This window comes from Podarcis tiliguerta (genome assembly GCF_965153285.1).
Source record: "Podarcis tiliguerta genome assembly, chromosome: 1".
In the NCBI taxonomy this organism is placed as follows: domain Eukaryota; kingdom Metazoa; phylum Chordata; class Lepidosauria; order Squamata; family Lacertidae; genus Podarcis; species Podarcis tiliguerta.
Window position 1 is genome coordinate 20,251,480 of NC_139534.1, and position 17,973 is coordinate 20,269,452.

The window sequence follows — 17,973 nt, forward strand, 5'->3', positions numbered from 1 at the left end:
TATAGCTACAAGGCCAAAGACTTTCACTCTTCTCTTCTTTCTATTGGATTTATTCAGTGCTGTTTTTCTAGAAAAAGAGGTGCCGGAATGGAGTTCCACCGACTTCGGGCTGAAAAAAAAAGCCCTGGATTTATTTGTTTAAAGTATTTTTATTCCAACCCTTCAACAAGGTTTCCCAGTGGCATTGGCATGCCACACCTGTAGTCTTGGTGGCACCTAGAGTGCCTTATGTTGATGTAGGTACAACTGGTTCCTATGCCTGCCAAATGGGATTTGGTGATTCCACTGTGGTTTCTTGCCTACTAAAACCTCCACTATAAAGGATAACCGAGGAACCTCAAATAAGTAGAGTTGTCTAGTGTGAGTCCACAGTAGTCAATGTGCTTTTAAGGGGCTCCATACATTAACTGTGCCACATTTTACACCCACCATTCACCTCTTCTCTGCCATGTTGAAAATCTCCCAATGGCACAAGGACGTTGCTACACCATTGTAATATTTTACGTTGGCGCAGTGCCGGATTTTGCTGGTGTGGAGGGCTTTAAGGGTGAGTTTATCCTGTCCGGATGATGTAACTCACGGATAGGAAGATCACTGTTAGTCGCTGCCATGGGTATTTGTAGCTACATGCTTAATAGTCACAAAACTGGTCCGAGATCCAGGAGAACTAATAATATGCATGCAAAAAAGACTGCATGGGGCAGCAGATGCTGCTTTCTGTTTTGCAGCCATGAGCAGGCCATGCAATGAGGGGAGTTGCTGAAGTGAGAAAGTGACATACGTTCTGTGCATGCGGCACACTATATTTTATCTACTACTTGATTTCTTATATTTGAAGAGGGTGTTTTCCTAACAGGGCATACTTCAAGGTTGCAACCAGATGTGTGCAGGATATCTGTTCCAACAAGACAAGCAATACGATATAACTTATGACACTGGGGATAAAGCAATACAGTGTGGTCGCCATGTGGACATATTCAAATTCTGGTTGATGTGGAAAGCCAAGGTAAGCGATAAAATGTCAGAAAAATGCACATCGGTTTTATGTGAGAAGATAGTTCAACTAAGTGCAGAATGCGGTGGCTAGTCTGGTGACTGGAAGTAGCAGCTGAGACCATATAACACCAGTCCTGAAAGACCTACATTGGCTCCCAGTACGTTTCCAAGCACAATTCAAAGTGTTGGTGCTGACCTTTAAAGCCCTCAGTGGCCTCGGCCCTGTATATCCGAAAGAGCGTCTCCACCCCCATCATTCAACACTGAGGTCCAGTTCCAAGGGCCTTCTGGTGGTTCCCTCACTGCGAGAAGTGAAGCTGCAGGGAACCAGGCAGAGGGCCTTCTCGGTAGTGGTGCCGCCTTGTGGAACACCCTCCCATTAGATGTCAAGGAAATAAACAACTATCTGACTTTTAGAAGACATCTGAAGGCAGCCCTGTTTAGGGAAGTTTTTAATGTTTGGTGTTTTATCGTATTTTTAATATTCTGTTGGGAGACGCCCAGAGTGGGCGGGGTATAAATAATAAAATTATTATTATTATTATTATTATTATTATTATTATTATTATTATTATTATGGTTTATCACTGTAGCCTTAAGTTCCCAGAAATCCAAATCTGTTAGTCCCAAATGTTTATATCTTCACGGATGGGGGAGAAAGGAGTTTTTGGAAACTTTTAGCAAAACCACATTCCTTTCCACAAAATTGTTTTTGGATAGGCTTATCCCCAGAACCCTAACTTCTCCCAATACAGATTTTGGCAATTGCTTAATAGAATGCTTACAAGAATTTAATTTTTATCTGATCATGTTTATTATTCATTTGTGTACAATTTTGTAACAGGAAAATAAAACAAGAAAAGAATGCTTATAAGTAAAGGCATTTAAACTAATGGTTCTTTTTGTTCAAGTAAAACTAAATATATGTGTATATGCTTGTAAGTCTATTTTCAAAACCTGTATTTCTTTTAAAAAAGGAATATATTGAAAATTCGGGTCTGCTTGAAGGACATATTATTTATAGTTCATTTTTTAAAGATTCTTATTTCACACAGGCTAGAAAACATGGTGCAATTTGTAAAATTAAATAGTGGATTCAAAATTTAAAAATTACAGAGACCCTAAAGATGAAGATATACAACTTCAAAATTTCAAAAGAATATTCCATAGTTCAGCAACCTTCAGAATTTAAAAGAATAACATGGAAAATAAATATAGTTGAAGACAAATATTTTATACTCAAAGCTAACCAGAGCAAATATGTGCAAGGAAGAGTACAGAACTGAAATTTAAAAATATTTTTTCTTTTTTTCAAAACAGGGTACAGTGGGATTCGAAAGTCAGATCAACAAATGTCTTGAATTAGCAGAATACCTCTATAATAAAATTAAGAACAGAGAGGAGTTTGAGATGGTGTTTGAAGGAGAGGTAAGCAATGGGCCACAAACTACTTTCAATTAAAAATGGGCATTTGGGGAATAGAAAATGCACCATCCAGCCCAGAGTTAAGTACTTTAAAGCCAGTGTTATTTTCAATGGGGGATATTTAACTACATGTTTGACTCACCAAATGAAGTCAATAGGGTGTAAAAGTGCTGAACTTTGGTTGGCTCACGGCAGGCCCCAGGTTTCCGTGCAGCCTTTGCCAACGAAAGCCTTGAAATGTAATTCCCCACCCCAACCCCAGTTTCAGCTAACGGGGCAAATGGTCACTTGTTTTTCTTTGTTTGCTTGCTAAGGACAAAACTGCAGTATAAGTACTTAGCTGCAACTAGAACTGTACGATGCTTGCATGTAGGCTCTATTTGGCTCTGTGGACACATTTGAAAACTGGAGAAACTGTTGTAGACAAATACACAGTGCTGGATTTACGTATAAGCTAAACAAGCTATAGGGACACGGGTGGCGCTGTGGGTTAAAACACAGAGCCTAGGACTTGCCGATCAGAAGGTCAGCGGTTCGAATCCCTGGGATGGGGTGAGCTCCTGTTGCTCGGTCCCTGCTCCTGCCAACCTAGCAGTTCGAAAGCACGTCAAAGTGCAAGTAGATAAATAGGCACCGCTCCGGCGGGAAGGTAAACGGCGTTTCCGTGCGCTGCTCTGGTTCGCCAGAAGCAGCTTAGTCATGCTGGCCACATGACCCGGAAGCTGTACGCCGGCTCCCTTGGCCAATAAAGTGAGATGAGCGCCGCAACCCCAGAGTTGGTCACAAGTGGACCTAATGGTCAGGGGTCCCTCTACCTTTACCTAAACAAGCTATAGCTTAGGGGCGCACTCTCTTGGGGGCCCCAAAAAATATTAAAGGGGAAAAAACTGGATGTACATTTCCAAAATATAAGATAAAAAAACAAATAAAATAAAACCTACATACAGCAACAGTGTTTTGTGTTGTGTAGGCTCCTATGATGTAAGTCATGGGCCCCGCCTGCTAGCCTGCTCCCTAAAATATCACTGCTTTGCTCATTTCTATATATAGGGTGCCTACATTCTGCATGGACTGGTTGCATGGCAACGTGTAACATGCATCTAATGTGTTTGCATTATTAAGTTTGTTATGAATAAAAAATCATTTTAAGTTAGAGCTTAATAATTATTTCACTATTAATATACTTCTTCTTAATTGTATTTCACTGTTAATATACTTCTTCTTAACTGTATTTCAGTTCAACAATTACTTTGATAAAATACATATTTTGCTATGTGCAAATGGCTTTAGATACCTGTTAGGTCCATAAATTACCATATAGCATATATTCAACACAAAAACAGTGACAATTTGTTGTTGACAAAGGACAGCTGGATATAAAAAGGGCCCCATTACCTTCAGTAGCTTAGGGCTTCAACAAACCTAAATCTGGCCCTGTACACACACACACACACACACACACATACACACCCCCACAACCTGCTCTGTTGTCAATAACAGAAGGCTTCTTTCAAGCCTAATTCCAGCAGGCAGAGAAAATATTGCAGATGCCATAGAAGGCAGGTACCATGTTGGTGACCCCTATGTACAAGCCAGCAATCCAAAAACCATGGAACCAGTTCCATGAGCCCAAGAAGGATTTTATGCTTCCTTTTGCTGAATAATAGCACACCACACCACATGACAAAACGCTTTTTAAATTGGTGTTGGCGGCGAATCAGTTTGCAATATGGGGGGGGGGGCTCAGCTGTAAACAACTGGAACGTGACAGAGAACGTATATTGGAAAATATAGGAGCTGCTACTAAATGAACATAGGGATATGTGGAATTTCAGCATCGTTGCAATGGTCAAGCACTTACCTGACTACCTGGCACGTGAGTCGTTGCTGCTTACAGGGAGCCGTGAGGCAGCAGGGTACAGCGCAAATGCAAGAGGGGAGCCAATCGCTCCCAGTAAGCCCAGTGATTCACCACCGGGAGGTCTGCCCCACTGCACTATCCACTACTGATGTGGAGTCACTTTTGGGTGGGCTTTATGCACCACCACAAACAGTTAACAAAGAAGTATTGCCCGTTCAAAAGACCATTGGAGAGTATTCCACGGAGGCAGGAATCCTGCGCTTCTTCCTGCAAAGCCACCGAATAGGAAAGTTCAAAGTGGGAAAATCCACTGGGCTTTTGTAAAGCACCTTCTCTGGATTTCCCTTCCCCTCTTTCGCCTCGGAAGATATTGTGATGTGCCACAAGTCGAACGAATGGCACTGGCAACTAAAGGCCGCGCTTCCTTAGGAAGATAAGCCTCATAAACTGATTGGCAACCCTAAAGTAATCTGCTCTTAGCTGAGATTCCACGCTTCATTTTCTGCTCTGCAAAGGTTGCTACTTTTGTTAATTCTGCTACTGGTGCTTTCTGATGGTTTCACTTCATAAACTTTGGCTGATTGGACACTTGAGTGTGCTCCAGTTCCTTATTTAACTTTAAAAAAACCCGATTCTCTGTCTTTTAACAGGAGAGAGTGCCTTTCTGTATATACTGAGGATTTTGCTGGCCCAGGAGTGATGGGAGGGAGGGAATGTGTTCTCATCCACTTAGTCCTAAATGGGCTGTTTGTATTCCATATTCATTATGAACTAATGTAAAAAAAGATCTGGAGAGAGAGAGTCTTAAGATGGTAGCTACATACAGAATTGCATCTATTGGCTGGTGCTATTTATTAACAAGCAAAATTTCCAGTTGTGGTTGAGAGGAGGTTCCTTTCACAGTGATGACTTACAACAGCCCCTGATCCAAGCTTCCCTATTCCTCGCTTGCATGCTCAGCCAAACTCCCAATCCTAAATTTCCTAAACTTTGGGGAGCAGGAGGTAACACTGGGGTACATCACCCAAAGTGTTTGGTGTGTGGTGAGATTTTTTTTTTTAATGAAATCTGAATTTTTGTGTTAGTATTTTATTTACCTACAATTTTGATGAGTTTGCTTTGTTTCGTTTCTGTCTTTATAGCCTGAACACACAAATGTTTGCTTCTGGTACATTCCACCAAGTCTCAGAGGGATCCCAGACTCAGAGGAGAGGAGAGAAAAGCTACATAGGGTAATCGCATCTATTTTAATTACTCCTAAGCTTTTCAGAGGGACACGGGTGGCACTGTGGTCTAAACCACAGAGCCTATGGCTTGCCAATCAGAAGGTTGGTGGTTCGAATCCCCTCAATGGGGTGAGCTCCCGTTGCTCGGTCCCTGCTCTTGCCAACCTAGCAGTGCAAGTAGATAAATAGGTACCACTCCAGTGGGAAGGTAAATGGTGTTTCCATGTGCTGTGGCTTAGTCATGCTGGCCACATGACCTGGAAGCTGTATGCCAGCTCCATTGGCCTATAAAGCGAGATGAGTGCCGCAACCCCAGAGCCATCCGCAACTGGACCTAACGGTCAAGGGTCCCTTTACCTTTACCTTTAAGCATTTCAGGGCAAGCCCCCACAGTAAAACAAATACAAGAAAACCATGTAATACCTCTGTGAAGATGGCTCAACCTTCTCTAAGCCAAGGCCAAGGCCAGAGGTCTAGCTCTCTGTGAGAATCCAGAGATCCCGAATAAGTTTCTGAGAAATCTTATAAGGAAGGGGATTTTTCACGTGGCTACTCCAGTAAAGAAACAAAGGACTAAACATTTCCCTTTTTCTATTTGACTCAAAAAGGTCGCACCCAAAATCAAGGCGCTGATGATGGAGTCAGGTACCACCATGGTTGGATATCAGCCACAGGGAGATAAAGCAAACTTCTTCCGAATGGTTGTCTCAAACCCTGCAGCTACCAAGTCTGACATTGACTTCCTCATTGAGGAGATAGAAAGACTGGGGCAAGATCTGTAATCCCCTCAAATGACCCGTTTTACTTCTCTAACAGCACTATTTTCCGGTACTGGCTTCTTCTGGTTTTGGTTTGTTTGGGGTTTTTTTGTAACCACTTCTGTAGAACACATTTTAAGGTAATCCCTTTCTAAATGTTCCATTCTTCTGAGACACCCTCCTTGAAAAAGAAAAGAAAAACAATGACAAAAAAAAACCCCTGTATATTACGAAACATATATGTGTATTAGTAGGTTATTTTACCAAAAGGGGGAAATATATTATCTTAAAATGCATTGTCCGCCCTTATTTAAAAGCCTGGCAAATCTAGTTAGCAGCAAGCTAATAGTATTAAGATAGACAATTAAGAACTCTGCACAACAGATGTGTACAGTAATATATATAAATAAATGAATATATATATATATTATAAATAAAGTGGTGGTGAGCCTAAGAGTAATTCACAGTATATTTTCCAGTGCAGAGGTGTTCTCAGTCAAGGACTGCTCCTACACAGCTCCAATTTGAATTAATGAGGCTTGACCAGAGCTTTGCTTGGAAGATTATAACCCAACACCCTCATTTCTTGGGAGTTACCTCCCTTGGTTTGAATGGATAGCACTGGGTACCATCCACCTTCCTAATGATTTTTTAATGGGCGCAGTCAAGCCAAAGGTGAGCATTTTGAAGCCCCTCTGGAATCAATGGAACTTAAGAGGACTTAGCTTTGACCTGATCACTGCCAGGATGTGCAAATATTTAGGACTGGGGTGGGAGGAAGCTAATGTTTTCATCTAAAAGGTAAATCATGCAATAACTGGGCCGATGTCATATCCCAGGCGAAATTAGGTATGTTTTTAAAGATGTAGATTCTTAGGAACTAAGGAAAATGTTTAACCTTATTTAAACTCTGTTGCTGGTGCTTCTCCGATGTATAAAAGAAACAGCAACGCTTTCCTAAAAAGAAGCACCTACTAGATGTATATATGCCCCCTTTAGTTGTCATATCAGGGGATAGTAGTAGCTGAGGTGTTGTGATAGGCCATAATATTATTGTTGTATTTTTTAGAATTTGATTTGTGTAGATTGTATACATTACTGTTAGACCGCTGGAGGAGGGAGGAACTAAATGTAATAGTTTTCCAGCAAGATAACTGTTCAGTTCTCGGTATATGAACTGTTTGCTTTCTTTATATGCAAAGATTTACCATGCTAAAGAGCTGTCTTGTATTTTCTTCCATTTGTAATGTATCCTATTTATATAATTATCAAAGTTCTAAATAATGTTTATTGGTATTTTAGTGTATTTGTGAGCCAAAGAGAAGATTAAAAATTAGTCAAAACGTTTATATAATAGTGCCCTTAAAACAATAACTTAATAGATGATTTTACTGTCTATAAGGAATCCTAACACTGTATATAGACTTTAGCCTAATGAAATACTTTCATTTTAATAGAATTGTCGCCTTTACTAATTGTACTGTAGTCTGGCTGTACGTTCTGTGTTCTGGGTGCTTTTTTAGTGAATCATGAATGCTTACATTAGACCGCTGCATACTCCTGGTAGTTTAGGGCCAAACTCTGTAATTTATTTAGATAAATTCTGTGGCAAGATACCCAAAGAGTGGTGATGATTCTGTGAACATGCTCTCATGAACCTCAGCAGGGTACCACATCATCATTTGGAGTTTACAAAAGAGAAGGAAAAGCTTGCCGCAGGATATTTCACGTATGTCTGGCTGCCTTGCCACAGTGATTTCCACATTGTTAAAGATATCAGATTTGCCTCAGATTTTATTTGCTAGGTAGTCAGTATTACAGATTCTCAGTCAACTGCCCTTCTAGAAGCTAACAAAGTCGCAGAACCGATAGAACTGTCTGTCAACAGAGCAACTTGACTCAAGCAACATCTTCTGACTGAAGAGCCTTCCCGAATATGCTGCTATGGCGATTAGCTTCAGTTTTAAGGCCTCGCTTTTCCAGCACATAATAAATGCTAAGGACTACAGCCCTGCACCAAGTTACCAACACGCGAGTCCCATGGAAAGGAATGGAATGTATATACGTCAACTGAAGTTTTGCACAGGTAACTTTATGGCCTGGATTAAAACAAAGCAAGCAATTGCTTTGTTGGAAAACATTAGCAATATTTTGACGAATGTTTGTTGGCATATGTGTAGCTTTTACCTTTTTGGTTTCCAAGTGTGGAATGAACAGCATTTAAAAGTTGCTCCCCGCCCCCATGCCCCCCTCTGCTTTGGGTGCCCTCTCTCTCGCTCTCTATCTCTGGTTGCTTCTTCTGTGATCAGCGCTCCTGTATTGAGATGTGTCTAGACTGCCCTAAATGTGTTAAATGTCCATATGGTATTTTTTAATAGCATTTGGATGGAACAACCGAGAAGCCGTTTGCAAAGAGTCTTAACATCTGCTGCCTCTAATTAATCTCCAAATATAGAAAGTTTCGCTCTGAAATGAAAAAGGGAGAGCCACATCTGTATTTTTTTAGGCATGGTGTGATAGGTCTCTCGTTCTGTTTCTAGTGAAGGAACTTCCTGCTTCCCTCTTTAATCTTTCCAAGACAGTGCAGTAAAGATAATGGGCTCTTCCTGTTCTATGACCCTCTTCTTGCATCTTGACTTTAACATCTAGGAGATGATCTATGTTTGTTATCTAATCCAGAGCCGTAGTGATCATAAAACCACTCTGCAGTCCTGTGCAGTAGACATCCTGCTATTTCTGCTTCAGCACCATCATTTTGTTTTACGCAGCTCCTAACACAGGACAGGTACCACTTCCTTATAGTCCTTAGACTATACAGTCTACCTGCAGGGTGTTCAGACTTGGAGTTATATTGATCTTCCGCTACAAACAAGGAAGCACAAGTCAATAAGCCTTGTTGTTAGTAGCACCTACCATCCTTTGACGCTTGGGGCTTTGTGTGCAAGTCTCAGTGGTGCAAAGGCTGAACACCTACCACAGGTACCATCAGCAGCGGCGCCCATGCTAGCTTTTTCTTCTGATTGAAATATGGGAGACTTTCTTCTTAGGCTTTTGATTTCTTTTCTAATCGCCAAGCGAAAGGTTGGCATGCCAATCAGCTGACTGGTGACATATTTTTTTGACTCCAGTCAAATGTTCCAACGTTGCCACCGTGTAGATATTTGCTTACCTTTCAAAACTCCTTAGGCCATGCATAGTGCTTCGAAAGCTCTGAGGAACAGCTGGTGGGCAGCAGTTGGCAAAGCACTGTGCAAGGTGGAAAAATCCCTTTTGGCTCAGCTGCATCTCTAATCTACCAGAAACCTGACATTATATATGGCATCCGGTATGAGCAGGTACGTGTGGCTTGTCCAAAAAGGGCCTCACAGACCAAATGTGGAAACCTGGTGGCCCTTAATAATAAAAAATAATCTATTACTGGTACCCCACCCATCTGACTGGGTTGTCCCAACCATTTTGGGCTGCTTCCATCATATAAAAACCTAATAAAAGCTTCACTATAGAGGGTGATTTCTAAAGGTTATATAGTTACTCATCTCCTTGACATCTGATGGGCGGGCATTCCACAGGATGCCACTACCAAGAAGGCCTTTGTGTCAGATTTTTCCCATAGTTGCATTAAAGTGCAATTTCCCTTGCTCTGCCACCCAAATGTTTGATTATTTGATTGTTTGATTATTTAATTGTTGTTAGCCGCCCTGAGCCCGGCTTCGGCTGGGGAGGGCGGGATATAAATAAAATTTATTATTATTATTATTATTATTATTATTATTATTATTATTATTCAAAGTCAATGAGAAGATAGCTTGCCCACTGGTCCTGCAGCAGTTGGGAGGCAAGTCTAGTGGAACAGCAAAGCATCTACAGACAGGAGCACAAAGAGTCCTCAGTGGCAAAGACCTAGAGGAACGAGAGTTGGGCTAAGATCAGGGAGACTCAAGTACCAATCTTCACTCAACTATGATGCTCGTCAAAGGATATTGTCACACCCTCAGCAGTTTAACCTACCTCACAGGGTTGTTGTGAGGCAAAAAAAGGGGGGAGGAGGAGGGGGGTTGTATATGCTACCCTATCCTCCTTGGGGGAAGGGTGAAATAAAAATGTAATAAAATAAAATAAATAAAATAAATTCATTTTTTAAAGCCAATAATGTCATTGTTTCACAGTGAAAGCTACTGTAAATGCTCTTGAGGTGGGGATGAAGAGAGTCATTGTGCAGAAGACACATTGTGCAGAAGACCCCAAGTTTGAATATTGACATTTTGCCATGGTAATAGAGCTCAGGTTCCTCAGTGCAAAATCAGCAACAGGCTGCTGCAGAGTTCCTTTCACTCTTCCATAACTTAACAATTTGTGACCAGCTCTTCTCCCTTACTTAAGGAGATTCCATAATGGCATTTTCTGAGACTTGTAATAAACTCTTCCTGCTTTTGGCTGCCACTGTGAAATAACTCTTCCAAGCTCCTTCATTTCTCAGAACCCTCCAGATTCTAATCATTCCCATCTTATGATTACATTTTTAGCCCCACAATAATTGCTATTTGAATAACATGTTATAATCAGGACTTTTTTTTCAGCCGGAACTCACCAGAACTCACTACTGACCCCTCTCAGGTGGGCACCAGAACAAGGGAGGCGTTCATAGTGAGTTCCGGCACCTCTTTTTCTAGAAAAATAACACTGGTTATAACAAATGTATGAGGAAAGTAAGAGTTATTCTTTTGAGGATACGTTTGATGAGGTACTAGACATGTTCAAGATTATTTAGTGGATTATCTTTCTGTGTTCCTGTTGAGATCCTGTGAAGTAGGGACTGCAACTTTACTGTGTGGTAATTGACATCCCAAACCAATTTCTGGGGCTTCTCTTGAGACTGTTATCATGAGCCTGCATGGAGTATTTATTAAATTGCTATAGCGGTACTCCCTCCTTCTCCCGACATATATGTTGTTGATTTAGATAGTTGTTTTTTTTAGAAAGACTAGCACAGAAAACCAATTAGAGGAATCAACTCTATTTCCCCTTCAGCTGAACTGAACCTCACCACAACTTCTCAAGTAAAAACCTTCATGGAGCTTTCTTGTATCCATACACCACATTTTTGCGGATGAATCCTAGAATTGTTGAGTGGGAAGGGATCATGAGGGTAACCTGGTCCAACCCCCAGCAATGCAGAAAGATTTTGCCCAATGTGGGACTTGATCAAGAGTCTCTACTGTTTGAGCTGTAACCTACCAAGTAGATTCTGATTAGGCAGAATGGCAAATCTATGCAGGATGTGGCTCATTTATAGTGCAGCCAAGGATGGGAGAACTTATACTTAATTTGTTGAGATGGTGTCATCTTAAGCCATCATCTGTTATATAGCTGTATCCGTAGATTATGTCAGTTCTCTATGTGCTTTGGAGACCAGAGATGTAACTCACTCGCTCATCCCCATACGTCTTGGGTCCTCTGAAACTTCGCATTAGCAATGCCCCTCCTGGCAGGGCTGTGATGGGCATGGAGTCGGACAACAGGGACTTCTCAGAAAGGAAAGAAAAAATTTATAGTGCAGCCCACACCCACCGCAATGAGCAAGTTTGGAACAGGAAGATCTTGGGCTGTCCTGGCCAAACTGGGATTACGCCAGCATAACGCTCTCAGCCTGGCTGAGGCAGGGCTATGCTGGCTCAACTGGGGTTCAGCAAGTGGAATTTAGGGTGGCCCCAAACCCCTCCAGCTGATTTAGCTGTACAGTGGTACCTCAGGTTAAGTACTTAATTCGTTCCGGAGGTCCGTTCTTAACCTGAAACTGTTCTTAACCTGAAGCACCACTTTAGCTAATGGGGCCTCCTGCTGCTGCCACACCGCCGGAGCACAATTTCTGTTCTCATCCTGAAGCAAAGTTCTTAACCTGAAGCACTGTTTCTGGGTTAGCGGAGTCTGTAACCTGAAGCATATGTAACCTGAAGCGTACGTAACCCGAGGTACCACTGTATTCAAAGGAAGCACAGTAGTAGTTCAGTTTGTTCCAGGTTATCTTTCTTTGTCAAATATGGCACCAGGTTTTAATTTCATTGCTGTGTTGGAAGTCGTCATGCGCACATCCCACTCTATCCAAATGATTTCATAAATAAATCCAGAGGCTGCTGTATGTCTTCAGCAAGCAGCTAGCTCTCGGCTATTTGACCTGCACGTTGTAAAGCAATTATCCCGTGCATAACTTATATGCTCCTGCCTTGGGGGGGACGATGACTGGGTATGCATGCTTCTGCAAAATCTGACCAGTACTCGCAACCAGCCTCGATGCTTTACAGTTGTTAAATTCACGTTTCACCCATCTCCATCACAGTTACAAGGAGACTCCTTGGCTTTGCTTCAGTCATTTTCCTGTGGATTTCTTTCTTGTGATCCATCTGGGATGAAAACCAAAGCCCTTCACTGAAATTACACTCATTTGAATACATCATCTGCAGTACAGGATGAGTCAATAGGCAAGTAATTGTAGCAATTTCCCTTCTCCTAAAGTCTGAAGGAACATGATGACTTTAGTGTCAATAACTGCCCTTAATAAGTATTTGGCACCCTGTAGCAATGAGAATAGCAATGCTTAGTATTTCAGTAGCGTTTCCAAGCATTTGAAGCCCCCTGCATGTTATTACCTTACAGTCCTCACAGCAATCTGACTGAGGAAAGGGTCTTTTTGTTGTTGGTGCCCCATTTATTCAATATCCTCTTCAAAAAGGTATACCATACCTGTCCGGGGCTCCAGGCAGTTGGGAATAGGAGTCTTATCACAGGGGCAGACTTATGGTGTCCTGTGAGAGGCCAAATTTTGGCGCCCCTAAATGGATCTACTCAATTACGGTTTGGCTCAATTTTGCTTGGCACCCTGTGCAGGGGAACTGCCCTAAACCCGGCATGCCTTATCGTCCTGTTCAGGCCTCTCAAATCACATCCACATCATGCATTTAAAGGGAGCCTAAAGCAAGCAGATTCCCCCAAAGAATCCTGGGAACTCTAGTTTACCCCTTAAAGGTAAAGGGACCCCTGACCATTACGTCCAGTCGTGGCCGACTCTGGGGTTGCGGCGCTCATCTCGCTTTATTGGTCGAGGGAGCCGGCGTACAGCTTCCGGGTCATGTGGCCAGCATGACTAAGCTGCTTCTGGCGAACCAGAGCAGTGCACAGAAGCACCGTTTACCTTCCCGCCGGAGCGGTACCTATTTATCTACTTGCACTTTGACGTGCTTTCAAACTGCTAGGTGGGCAGGAGCAGGGACCGAGCAAAGGGAGCTCACCCCGTCGCGGGGATTCGAACCGTCAACCTTCTGATCGGCAAGTCCCAGGCTTTGTGGTTTAACTCACAGCGCCACCTGCGTCCCTTAGTTATCCCTTAGTTAGTCCCTTAGTTTACCCCTTACAGAGCCACAATTCACAGCACCTTAACAAACTACAGTTCTTGTGATTCTTTTGGGAAAAGCCATATGTTTTAAATGTGTGTGGCTGTGACCTCAATTTGGGAAGGGGAGTTAAAAGAGGGGGAAAGGGACGCTTCTGTGTTTCCCCATCTAATCCCGTTCCCCAAGCCTTCCTTTTCTATACTATAATAGCACAAGGGCACTCAAGTTCAGGGCTGCTGACAGCCTTGGAATGTGGGCTTGCCCAGAATGGTGTTTTACTGCGGTTGTCTTCTGCAACATGTTCTCGACTTGGGGCTTTTCCACAATTGCCATTAAACTGTAGTGGTATAATTGCTGGGGCTTGGGGGGTTGGCATGCAGCCACACAATGTCGTCATTATTCAGCTAGTACTATGGAATCAGGGTGGCACTGTGGGTTAAACCACAGAGCCTAGGACTTGCTGATCAAAAGGTCGGCGGTTCGAATCCTCGCAACGGGGTGAGCTCCCTTTGCTCGGACCCTGCTCCTGCCGACCTAGCAGTTCGAAATCACGTCAAAGTGCAAGTAGATCAATAGGTACCGCTCCAGCGGGAAGGTAAACGCCGTTTCTGTGTGCTGCTCTGGTTCGCCAGAAGCAGCTTACTCATACTGGCCACATGACCCGGAAGCTGTACGCCGGCTCCCTCGGCCAATAAAACGAGATGAGCACCGCAACCCCAGAGTCGTCCACGACTGGACCTAATGGTCAGGGGTCCCTTTACCTTTACCATGGAATTACATCCTTTATCAAAGGCCTTTTTCTTCTACTGCAAAAGATATTGGTGGATCATCAATATTTTGCGGCATAGGTACAAGCACCATCCCATCTTCTGTGGAGAAGGGCTTTCAGTTTTGGGGCATGGATTGCGAGATGCCCGCCTTGTGCCACTTTCCCCTGACTGGTCGGAGCTGTCAGTTTGGGCTGGTTCTTGTTCTTCTGCTCCTAGCCCATTGTAGTGACTGTTAGCTGCTGATAAAATTCCATCCAAATTACCAGGTTTGCCATAGCTCAGACAGACACGTAGCTCCTCTTCTAATCTATACTCCTAAAAATTAGAATTCCAAAATACTGGACACTGATTATTACTTTGTAAATTGCAGAAGGGCTTTCCCTATATGCATGTTCATAACTCCAGCGTTTACAGTGGTACCTCAGTTAAGTACTTAATTCGTTCCGGAGGTCCGTACTTAACCCGAAACTGTTCTTAACCTGAAGCACCACTTTAGCTAATGGGGCCTCCTGCTGCCGCCGCACCGCAGGAGCACGATTTCTGTTCTCATCCTGAAGCAAAGTTCTTAACTTGAAGCAATATTTCAGGGTTAGCGGAGTCTGTAACCTGAAGCGTATGTAACCTGAAGCGTAGGTAACCCGAGGTACCACTGTACTGGTTGGAGGAACACAAGGGGTGTGAGAGCAGCCATGGAACTTTTCTCAATGCAGTCATAACCTGCCATTAGCGCAAAAAGGAAACCTCTGCGCTCACTCTCTAATAACAGCAATATGCATTTGGGGAAGGTGTGTCGGTTTTCAGTGACAGGAGCATCTATTGCCCAGCAAATTCCACTCACTTGGGCTTTTGCTTGTTTTAAATTGCCTCTGCCCCTTATTCCTAATAGCATGTTCTGTATAAGCACTGGGCGTTTAAGAGCTTTTTGGGTAGGGAGAGTGGAGAAAAAGAATTTAGAACATTAAAAGGCCTTTCTTTTTCTTTTTTTGGCCTCTTCCACCAGAGGCAACATTCTGCCTTAGTGATGTGACAAAGATCAGTGAAATGTCAAATGTCCTGTTTTTAGTATAGAACAAATAACCACCCTTGTTGGGAAGATAAAGGAGGCCTTCCCCTTGAGGTCTAAAGGGAAAGAAGTTATATCAGCCACGGAGACAGAAGTGAATTAATCACTGGAGACTTCACAGGGCCAAAATATCAAACAGAAAGGAAGTTAAGGGCTGTTATTTGTTCCCGAGAGAGAGAAGTGAAGGGGGCGGTTTGGAAACTTCAAAAACACACAATAGAGAAATCTCTCAGGGTCCACATCACAGATAAAAATAACCCTCAAAACAGAACCCAGGCTAAGAAGATCCTTCTCTGAGGCTAAATAAAATTGCTCTCTGCAAGCTATGAAATCTGTCATGGCTGGGAGTTACCTGCAGTGTTCGGCTTGAAGATGTTTGGAAGTGTTCAGGAGATAGGAGTTTGCATCTTTGCACGCTAAGCCCAGAGAAAGAGCATAGAGCATAGGAACACGCAACACAAAAGGTGGCCTTATACCAAGTCAAACCATTGGAGCCCTTCTAGACCCATATTGCCTACCCTACATTGACTTGCAGCTGCTGCCCAGGGTTTTAGGGCTTCTCTCCCAGCCGTGCCTGGCGATTTTTCTTTTTAACCAATGTTATCGAAGTTTCTAATAACGCTTTCATGGATACTTTTACTGGTTCCATTACAATTTTGTAATTTACAATTTTATGTCTTGTATAAGACTACCTCGATATACTTCTGTGGAAGTGCAGATTAAAACATTCTTCGATGCAGTAGAGAGAAACTAAATACAGTGGTACCTTTGGTTAAGAACTTAATTCGTTCCGGAGGTCCGTTCTTAACCTGAAACTGTTCTTAACCTGAGGTACCACTTTAGCTAATGGGGCCTCCTGCTGCCGCCGCGCGATTTCTGTTCTCATCCTGAAGCAAAGTTCTTAAACCGAGGTACTATTTCTGGGTTAGCGGAGTCTGTAACCTGAAGCATCTGTAACCTGAAACATTTGTAACCTGAGGTACCACTGTATTGGGGACCTTCTGCATGCAAACAACCACTCTTCCACTGACCTACAGCCATTTCCCAGTGAAGTAGTGAAGCTGGAGCAAGCTTTTTCTTCAACTTTATTTTACATGGCATCCATGCAAATTAATAATAAATGTAATAAATTAATAACAACAAATAGCCTACGGTTGTTATTTCTGTGTGTGTGTGTGTGTGTGTGTGTGAGAGAGAGAGAGAGAGAGAGAGAGAGAGAGAGAGATCTGTTTGACTCTGAAAGGAAAGCTCAAATCTACAGTATGATCTTTGAAGCAGTTACACCAGTGCCTTTTGCAGGAAAGATGTGAGATGGACATTTGAAGGTGTGGGATGTAAACACAGGAGCAGTCAATGACAACATTCCTAGAGTGTACATGTTAGAACATGGGGAGGGATGGCAGTCCAGCAAGCAGGTAAACTTCCTGGGGACGGACTTCCTCCGCATGTGACCAGAGGTGGGTGTGGCCTCACCTGTGCAGGTAAATGATAAAAGCACAGGGCAGGCAGCCATATCTCTCTCTCTCATCTTCATCTTCTGAAGGAGCAACATGCCCTCTTGGCTCTCAGCCAAGAGAGGAGGATGGGACTATCTTGCTATAAGATAGATTCTGAATGTATGTAACCTTTTTAAGCTGTCTGCCTTCTGGGATCATATTGTGAACAGAACGTGAGTAAACTCTTTTATACTTTTATAAAGACTGTGTCGTGTCTTGTATTTTAAGAGGGAACAAAAGGGGAAATTACCAGAATAATTATTATAGAGGTTCTAGCGAACCTGTGCAAGCATTACCGTTGCGAACTTAAAGGGGAATGTTTATAAACTCTGCTGATATTTTGGGAACTTGTTAGCACAAGTTGGATAAGGATATAATCTCACAATATATCCTCTCCTACACCCCTGAACATTCCTACAGAAGGAGGGACCCAGAGAAGAACCTCAGATGAAGTCCTAAGGCAGGAGTGAAACTAGGCTTTATTTCACCTGGGTCAAAGACCCAGTTTGGCATATACACATACCCCATGCACATTTGTGTACACACATACACAGGGAAGAACCTCAGTGGTGCCCCTCTGGAGGCTTCACCCAGGGCAAAAAACCTGGCTAGCCACCCCACCCCTCACCCCATAGCTATGGCTCTGCTTAAGGGTCTGGGAAGGTTAACCTGGGCAGAGGCATCCCAGAAGATATTAGGATCCTGGGCTTTAAATGTACCAACTGAAACCCCCTCTTGGACAGAGCGTCACAGTTGTCCATGTTTCCCTGATACACAGATCACATTCATGCAGTATGTTTTTTGAGGAAATTTTAGTTGGAGCAAACAACAGCATTTAGATTCTAAGTGGGCCTTCTGCAGGGTTTCAGTGCTTTGGGGGAGTTCGCTGTGGACAATTTCTTGGCACCCAAGCCAATCAGGACTGCACACGCAAACCCTCCCATTTTGCTTTCTGCAGGTGAAATATACTCAGAGTCCTGTAGCGATTTCATA

General features: G+C 42.9%; 1 protein-coding gene and 1 long non-coding RNA gene across 3 annotated transcripts in view; both read left to right on the plus strand.

Moving 5' to 3' along the window:
* GAD1 (glutamate decarboxylase 1) overlaps positions 1-6,339 on the plus strand; it is a 59,500-nt gene extending 53,161 nt beyond the window's left edge. For both annotated transcript variants that reach the window (XM_083409098.1, XM_083409099.1), the window contains exons 14-17: positions 857-1,006; positions 2,317-2,424; positions 5,425-5,514; positions 6,117-6,339. In XM_083409098.1, the coding sequence (XP_083265224.1) occupies positions 857-1,006; positions 2,317-2,424; positions 5,425-5,514; positions 6,117-6,290 (522 nt within the window). In that variant the 3' untranslated portion in view covers positions 6,291-6,339. The remainder of the gene's footprint in view (positions 1-856; positions 1,007-2,316; positions 2,425-5,424; positions 5,515-6,116) is intronic.
* A 3,419-nt stretch (positions 6,340-9,758) lies between these two features.
* On the plus strand, positions 9,759-10,408 carry LOC310664881. The gene is made up of 2 exons (XR_014505091.1): positions 9,759-9,919; positions 10,057-10,408. It is a non-coding gene; the product is annotated as an uncharacterized lncRNA (long non-coding RNA).
* The last annotated feature ends 7,565 nt before the right edge of the window (positions 10,409-17,973 follow it).